We start from the raw sequence: 9140 nt of genomic DNA, 5'->3' as shown, positions 1-9140 counted from the left end.
TCGTTATGTACCCAGTAGTCATTCAGGAGCGGGTTGTTCAGTTTCCACGTAGTTGAGCGGTTTTGAGTGAGTTTCTTAATCCTGAGTTCTAGTTTGATTGCACTGTGGTCTGAGAGACAGTTTGTTTTAATTTCTGTTCTTTTACATTTGCTGAGGAGTGCTTTACTTCGAACTATGTGGTCAATTTTGGAATAGGTGTGGTGTGGTGCTGAAAAAAATGTATATTCTGTTGATTTGGGGTGGAGAGTTCTGTAGATGTCTATTAGGTCTGCTTGGTGCAGAGCTGAGTTCAATTCCTGGGTATCCTTGTTAACTTTCTGTCTCGTTGATCTCTAGGTAGCCTTTTAAGACTCCAGAGATAGTAAGTAAAAGAGTTAGGTCTTAATTAGAACCTGAGAGTGTCCAAATTTTTGCTCCTTAAAATCATGCTGTCTCTTTAATGAAATCCATTCAGGTTTCATTGAAGAAAGGTGAGGAACATAGGAAGGGAGAGAAGTGATCACTGTTACAATAGGGCCAATGAGATAGAGAGGGTTCTGGGGATAAGAAGCATAGAGCCATATTCATTCCCTTGAAACCAAACTCAGTTTCTTAGAAATTATAAGGATTTCATTCAGCTTCTGTGACTTTGTTGCATTTGTTGTGTTTTCTGTCCTTAAGATCACTGGAATATCAGTAAACAATCAGAAAATAATTTTAAAATTTCAATTTATGCTATAGAAGTCAGGGAAGGGCCAGGCATGGTGATTCACACCTATAATCCTAGTAGTTTCAGAGGCCGAGGCAAGAAGACCGCCTGAGGTCAGGGGATGGAGACCATCCTGGTCAACATGGGGAAACCCCATTTCTATTAAAAATACAAAAATTAGCTGTGCATGATGGTGGGCACCTATAATCTCAGATACTTAGAAGGCTGAGGCAGGAGGACAGCTTGAACCCAGGAGATGCAGGGGGCAGTGAGCCGAGATCGTGCCACTGCACTCCAGCCTGGGTGACAGAGCAAGACTCCATCTCGGGTGGGGGGGGGGGAAGAATAGAAGTCAGGGAAGTAGAGAAACATTAAAACCTTTTTGCATGGCAGCTGGCTACATTAGGATTAAGGAGGAGGGAAGCTTTCTGGAGCATCAAGGAGAAGGGTTCCTAGATGTTCTTATAATGTCTTCTTGGAACTCAGATCCCACATTCACAAATATTGAGCAACAGACACCACAATCAGAAATTGCAAGCTGATTATTTTATTGGTATATGGAAGTTAGAGCTATGACCACCTTGTTCCAATGTCATGGCATTTGAATCATTTGAATCACTGTCATCTTCTTATTCACTTCCTGAAACAAAGAAACAAGGAAGTTCATAGACCAGACTTGACATGGCAGGAAATGTCTAATTCCTCACTGGTGTTACTGCAGTAGAGTACATGAGAGCCCATCCTCTCTCCCCCTATCCCTTCTACCTCCTGTGTTTCCTCCCAAATTTTTTGCGTGTTCACTCTTTTGATGCCCTTGCACAAAATGTGCTCCAAATTGTTCCTTACGTGATGAAGAGATAAGACCATTCTTAGCTTGTTATTACTTGCTGCTGAATTTGTTCATGGATATATTTACACAGATGGCAACTGGAACATATTCTATAACAGTAAGAAGCTGAAACCACCCTCAGTGGCCAGTGACAGGGATTGGTTAAAGAAATCACGGTGCAGCCACATATGGAGTAGTATAAAATTGTAAAAGCAAACAGATAACCACTGAAGAGATCTACTTAGCTTCATAAACTCATGTGGAAATTTTCAAAGAAATGTATTTTTTAAGTGACTAACATATATACCTGCATATAAAGTATGGTATTAGTTCTGGGGGGAAAATATTCTAGTTGTCTATGTACACACAAATATTTCAAGGAGAAGATGCCATTAAGTTAACAGTGATAGTTTTCTGAAGGAGGGAAGGCAGGTAAGATGAGTTATGCCTTTAAATTTAGATTCATATTTTTCCATTTCATTAAGTATTTTTTGTTAGCTTAATCATGTACACATTGAAAAGTAAGAATTTAAAAAATGAGACACCATTTAGCTGCTGAAAGTTCAGGGACCACTTGGCAGGAATACTGGAGTAGAGAGGCTGGTGAGAGGCAGGACTGAGCAAACACTGCTCAGGTGAAAACTTTAAATGGGAGGTCTCTGAGTTTGTGCACAGGAAACAGAGTGCCAGAGAGAACATGGTACTACTTCCTCATTGCCAACACAATTTAAGACAGACTATTTGGAATGTTGTTTCTCAACATCAGAATTCCTTAAAGAGTTTATTACAAATATAGGGTCTTGTTACCCATTTCCAGAATATCTGAATACAAATCTTTAGAAATGGGTTCTAGGACAATACAATGTCAATGGGCTTTTAGCTGATTCATTGGCACAATAAAGCTGGAGAACTGTAGCAATTAGAGCACCTGGTGAAGAATAAACTGGAATCATACCTGTCATCGAATCCTAGATTACTGGGCAGGCTGTCCCTGGGGAGGTCCGGGTGGTCCGCCCCCTTGAGCAGGGGGTGGTGGTCCCTGGGGCTGTCCAGCAGGAGGTGGGGGTGGTCCTTGTGGCTTTCCTGGAGGAGATCGGCGCCTTCGGGCCTCGTCGCCTTCTTGTGGGGGTGGTCCTTGTGGCTTTGGTGGAGGTGGGGGACCTTGAGGTTTGTCGCCTCCTTGTGGGGGTGGTCCTTGTGGCTTTCCTGGAGATCGGCGACTTCGGGCCTCGTCGCCTTCTTGTGGGGGTGGTCCTTGTGGCTTTGGTGGAGGTGGGGGACCTTGAGGTTTGTCGCCTCCTTGTGGCTTTCCTGGAGATCGGCGCCTTCGGGCCTCGTCGCCTTCTTGTGGGGGTGGTCCTTGTGGCTTTGGTGGAGGTGGGGGACCTTGAGGTTTGTCGCCTCCTTGTGGGGGTGGTCCTTCTGGCTTTCCTGGAGGAGATCGGCGCCTTCGGACCTCGTCGCCTTCTTGTGGGGGTGGTCCTTGTGGCTTTGGTGGAGGTGGGGGACCTTGAGGTTTGTCGCCTCCTTGTGGAGGTGGTCCTTGTGGCTTTCCTGGAGGAGATCGGCGCCTTCGGGCCTCGTCGCCTTCTTGTGGGGGTGGTCCTTGTGGCTTTGGTGGAGGTGGGGGACCTTGAGGTTTGTCGCCTCCTTGTGGGGGTGGTCCTTGTGGCTTTCCTGGAGATCGGCGACTTCGGGCCTCGTCGCCTTCTTGTGGGGGTGGTCCTTGTGGCTTTGGTGGAGGTGGGGGACCTTGAGGTTTGTCGCCTCCTTGTGGGGGTGGTCCTTGTGGCTTTCCTGGAGATCGGCGACTTCGGGCCTCGTCGCCTTCTTGTGGGGGTGGTCCTTGTGGCTTTGGTGGAGGTGGGGGACCTTGAGGTTTGTCGCCTCCTTGTGGGGGTGGTCCTTCTGGCTTTCCTGGAGGAGATCGGCGCCTTCGGGCCTCGTCGCCTTCTTGTGGGGGTGGTCCTTGTGGCTTTGGTGGAGGTGGGGGACCTTGAGGTTTGTCGCCTCCTTGTGGAGGTGGTCCTTGTGGCTTTCCTGGAGATCGGCGACTTCGGGCCTCGTCGCCTTCTTGTGGGGGTGGTCCTTGTGGCTTTGGTGGAGGTGGGGGACCTTGAGGTTTGTCGCCTCCTTGTGGCTTTCCTGGAGATCGGCGACTTCGGGCCTCGTCGCCTTCTTGTGGGGGTGGTCCTTGTGGCTTTGGTGGAGGTGGGGGACCTTGAGGTTTGTCGCCTCCTTGTGGGGGTGGTCCTTGTGGCTTTCCTGGAGATCGGCGACTTCGGGCCTCGTCGCCTTCTTGTGGGGGTGGTCCTTGTGGCTTTGGTGGAGGTGGGGGACCTTGAGGTTTGTCGCCTCCTTGTGGGGGTGGTCCTTCTGGCTTTCCTGGAGGAGATCGGCGACTTCGGGACTCGTCGCCTTCTTGTGGGGGTGGTCCTTGAGGCTTTCCTGGAGGAGGTGGGGGACCTTGGGGCTTGTTGCCTCCTTGTGGGGGTGGTCCTTGTGGATTTCCTGGAGGAGAAAGAGAGAAGAGAAAGACAGAGTAAAAGCCCTCACAAGATTCACTGAAGAGTTGCAGTAAATTTTTATCAGCTAGGGTAACAAGCTGAGTGGGAAAATGCACAGAAATGGGACCAAGACACTAATTTCTTTGCAGTTTCAGTGAAGACATAGAACTCTGGAGTGGAAAGCTGGGGAAGAACAAAGCAGTTGAGGGTCTCTCAGTATAAAGAAGCGACAGAATGAGGATGCTGCCCATTTGCCTGTCATCTCCAAACAGGCACTCCTGGCCGGGGGGATGAGGAAACCCACTCCTGTTGTCATCTAAGCCAAGCATCTCTGCCATTCAATTTGGTGGCCTGCTCATGATCCCCAGAAGCAAGGTTGCATGGAGATTGCTTATATTATCTGGGGCACTAACATTAATCAATTCCTGAAAGGAAAGTTTTGATAAGAAGACCCTGGAGAACTGATCCATTCATAAGCAGAAAAAGACAGTCAAAACAGATTGAGAATGAATCGGGATTTACCTGATATTACGGAGGGAGATTCTTCCTGGCTGACATCTAGAAGAGAAGCATAGGATGATGGGAAAAGTTACATCTCGAACCTTTCAAGACTCACAAGTGTTCTACAGGGAAAAGGGTCTTCTCACCACACCCCATGCATCCCCTAAGTTAACTCGTCAGTCACCGTCTGTGAAGCTGCTGGAAGGGGAGGAAGGTGTAAGGGGAGGCAGGCTTGGTACGACAGAGCAGCAGCCATGAACTCAACATAGAAGAGCCCCCTTTTCCCCTCCCTAGCATCGCTCAAGGCTTAATGCTAATTTAGTTTACACATGCCAGGTACTTCAATGTGATATTTTGGTATTCTTATGCCCTCCATCTCCTATAAATACATTGCTTACGTACGCATGCTTTCTCCATTGGGATAACCAGAAGTAACCACTTCGATACAATTTTACCCATATCACTGCCAGCACATTGAAATACTGCGTGTAAGGGAGAGAAAAATGACAATGACTGTCTCTGATATTTCTGTATCTCTAGTTAAACAGAGACAAGTGTTCCATTCAATTCTCTGTCTCTGCGGTATCTCTGACGTGTGTTTATCGCCATCATCGAGGCCGATCCACTGTACAGCAAGGCCACCATCATCCCTGCATACTTACTGAGATCAGTTTAGGATCTTCACAGCTGGACTTCCACGAATCTGCCTTGCGTTCTCTACTGCATCCTTCACGGCACAGTTCTACCTCTCTATAAATGCAAATCTTACCTTCTCATTCCCCTGGAACAAATTCTTTATTGGATTTCATTGTACACCAAATAAATTAGAAACCCTTAGTGTGGAATGAGGGCACAACAGGTCTCCTGATCCTAGGCATGAAAACTCTGCAGCCCCATCTGTGTTTTCATTCTCCTCTCTTCCCCGTAATTACCATTATCACCTCCTAAGCCCCAAGCAGAGTCACCACATCTTCTCCCCCTTCTGTTTTACCTTCATTTAAGTTGTGAGCTGAGCTCAGGGCCAGCAGGGCCACTGACAGCAGAATCCACAGCATCTTGCAGGAGGCTCTGGAGTTGCTCCCAACTCTGTGCTGGGAGGAACGTGGCAACTCCCTTTATAAAGAGGAGCAGAACAATGGCACCTTTGAGCTCCACCCTGGGTGGGCCTCATCACCTCAGAGACTGGGTTCTGCTTTGCTCACTGCAGGTCAGGTGTATCCCTTATTTCTCTTTGAGACTAGCCCAGAGGTATGAGTTGGATAGGATATGTTATTAGTGTCTTATTTCCAAAAGGTACAACTATGACTTGAACAATGGTTTTGAAGGAACTGTGTCCAAGCCATCAGCACTGTGTCAAAACTGAACTTTTCATTAGAGTTTCAATCTTTTATGTAAGACTATTATCCGCTTTCCACTGTGCTATTTATTTCTGTTTATGTGTGTGTGAGCAGCGATGCTACAGCCAGCAGTGAAGATGGTCAATGTCTCTGGATCTTTTTATGCCCTATTTCCATCTCTTGTGATGTGTGTGTACAGATATTTTCATATTTGATGCGATAGAGATGGTTTCTGCTACCTGTGAGATGTGTGAGGACAGCACACTCCTGTGCACACGTGGATGACAGAAAGCTGCCCCGCAGCCTGCTCAGGCTATAACTATTGTTCAAGTTTCTGTGGAACTCACTCAGCTCAGGCAAGGCTTGGTCCTCTACAACACAGGAAGTCTAAAATTTTGTATTCTAAAGTATTTTTAGGGGTTATTAATGCAAAATGGACACAGAAACCACCAGGAAATTTCTAGACCTGAAGAAACTGAATACATAGTTCTGTGAGGAAGCCATGCGATGTCATGTCGCTAAAATTTCCTTCATGCTCTTGCCTTTCTCTAGAATATTCTATAAAATTCACCCACTGCTTCATTTCTTTTAGGGATTATATCAAATTCCTGCCACTGATAATTAAGTGGCCACAATTCTACATTCAAATAAGATAATCAGATACCGCCATCAAAGCCTCAATTGCATTGTATTGGTTTTCTTGGTTTAGTCGGTATTTGTTACCTGTTTTCTCAGATTCTTCTTCCACAAGGAGTATTTTTTCTACAATATTCTGACATGCATTCCTCCCCACGTTCTTTCTAGTACTTTTCTTCATATTTTATTTTCTGAGTCAGGCTCATTATGTGTATTTTTTGTTATGTAGCTGGCTTTTCCCCATGAATTTGGTGAGATTTCCTTTATTTAATCTTCTAAGTAATAGGATATATACTCCTCACCATCTTTTTTCATTCCTGTCTGTGTAATTTCACAATAAATATTGTGTTTCCAAAAAGCCCTCTCAGAGTGCTGCATTGTCAGCACTTCTTTCAGTTGCTGGTTCTTCTCTTATATCTGGTAAATCCCTGCTCATCAGTTCGTGGAATATACAGGTTAGTCAGTATCAACAGCTGCCATTTACCACTTAGACCTTCCGTGTGTCTTGTGTAATTGTTCACATTTTGTGCATGGCTGGGGTTAATTTCAGGACAGCTTGGTTGGAGTTATGATGGGGGTAGAGAGGGTATGTGACAGTAAATCCTAAAGACAGGCCTGTTGACCATTGTGGATGAGTGGATCCTGGGCTGTGCACATGAGGGTCTGGTCTGGCCCTTCTGAAGAGTTGCGGATAATAGTACAGGGAGACTTCCTAATACAAAAGGCTTTGCTACGGATAACTTTGCCCTTGCAAGGGAACCAGGCAGACTGGTATTTTTCCTGGCATAAATATAGACGTACTTGAAAGGGGAATACATTACTAATTGGCAATTCTTTCTGGCCCTATGGAAAGTGGATTGGTTCTAGCTGAGCTTCATGAGTTTTATCTTAGGCAGAGAGTAGTTGTTTGGTCCCAGCATATCCCACTGTATTGCTGAGATTTGTGTCTCTGCTCTCACAGACACTCACTGTTATCCATAGGAACTAGAGATGAGCAATCCTGACTAGGTGGCTTAAGTTAGACCATCAGGTAGCAAAGGAATGTCAGAGACAAGGAGCAACAAAGAGGCCAGGATGACATTGCCTGATTATGTCACCAACTGAGGTTGCTGCAGCCTGATGCAAGACAGACTTCCCCTTGGCAGGAGAGTACAGGAAGAGAACAGAAATGCCCCTAAAGGTCACTCATTTCAGGCTCTTTCCCTGATCTTCTCCAATGTCAGCAATGAGTAAAGTTTTTCAGGAAAGCATAAATATCAGCTATGCACTCACCAGACAAAACAAAAAAGAGGTGATGGAAATGTGGAAAGGGACACTCTCTGTGAGTGAAGGTGGGTGGAAGACAGAAGCAGGACTGTAGCAGGACTTTGGACACCTAGATGTGAGTGGCAGCCCTCAGCACTCCACTTGCCTTCTAATATCCATGTTCATATTCTGAGGTCCGGAAGGAACAGTCTTCAACATATGAAATTTTAGGAACACAATTCAGCTCTCATAACAGCTCCCAACCTTTTCTAAGTCAAGTGTTCAGTGGTTCAAAACTCCTCACTCCCTTCAGGCACAGCCCTTTAGCAAATCGAGTTGCCTCCACTTTCAACACTCATCCCAAATACAACCACTTGCATAATGTTTACTAGAAGGCGATAGTTCAGGCCATGATGCTCTCTCCTGAAGGACTTTAATATCCTCAGCTGCTCTTGGTAGCATTCCTACCCCAGAACATCCCATATCCATTCTCCTCACCTCAGTCAGTGATCATTGAAAAGGAGGAATTAGATCATAACACTTTTGTACTTCAAATGCTCTTAGGATTTTCTTCTGCACTTGTAATAAGATCCGAATTCCATGCCTCAGCTCTCTCACACCCACACATCTCCCTCTTTTTGAAGACGTGGAAGCTCTGAGAACGGAACAGAAAGCCAAATCTTCCTCAACTTAGTGTGTTCATTGCGTAAACCGACCATTCTGATAACACAGTTGTGTTTGAGAATTCAGCTTTGCTTTGACTTTTCTAAAAACTTTGGTTACACTAGTAGGATCTTCATCTTTACATTTTTATTTGATGTTGATGCTCTCTAGTATATATATATTTCACAATTATTTGACCGTATTTATATTCTTTCCATTTATCCTAGCAAAGGCTGATTATAATAGAAAACATTTCTTCAGAATTTACTATATGATATTCGATCTTCAGAACCATCATATTAGGGAGGTGTGATTATTATTATTATCTTAATTTTGTAGATGAGGTGACTTAGGTGCGTGCCTAGGTTCATATAAAGGTAGTAAGTGGAATGGAAGCCTGTCAGTTCTCAGAGCTGAGTTCTTGCCTACTGTGCTCCAGTGGTTATTTGATCTTCATTCATTCATTTCTCTACAAGAAAGTGAAAGGAAATGAGATTCAGAGAACAAAACCAAGTTTCTCTTAGAATATTCTCAAGGTTAAATTTTCCTGAGACATTAACAGCTAAGGTGACTAAAAATATATTTTCCTGAGTAAACATGTTTGCTTGAAATCATAATCCCATTTAAACATATTCTAGTCTTCTGCTTTGCCCCTTGCCTTTATATAAAAACACTCAGAGGAATTAATTCCTTTTTTTTTCTAATTACAAAACCCTGTCAATATAGATCCTGTA

General features: G+C 44.9%; 1 protein-coding gene across 1 annotated transcript; it reads right to left on the bottom strand.

Annotated features, from left to right (window-relative positions):
• Positions 1-1219: 1219 nt before the first annotated feature.
• On the bottom strand, positions 1220-7674 carry LOC129483351 (basic salivary proline-rich protein 2). Its single transcript, XM_055280636.2, has 4 exons — positions 6586-7674; positions 4547-4582; positions 2473-4028; positions 1220-1328 (listed from the first exon to the last, which is right to left on the bottom strand). The coding sequence occupies exons 1-3, from the start codon at positions 6677-6679 to the stop codon at positions 2491-2493; spliced, it is 1668 nt and encodes a 555-aa protein (XP_055136611.2). The 5' UTR covers positions 6680-7674; the 3' UTR covers positions 1220-1328; positions 2473-2490.
• Positions 7675-9140: the final 1466 nt, after the last annotated feature.

Source organism: Symphalangus syndactylus, chromosome 5, assembly GCF_028878055.3.
Source record: "Symphalangus syndactylus isolate Jambi chromosome 5, NHGRI_mSymSyn1-v2.1_pri, whole genome shotgun sequence".
Taxonomy (NCBI): Eukaryota; Metazoa; Chordata; class Mammalia; order Primates; family Hylobatidae; genus Symphalangus; species Symphalangus syndactylus.
This window is presented reverse-complemented; position numbering and strand designations above follow the sequence as displayed.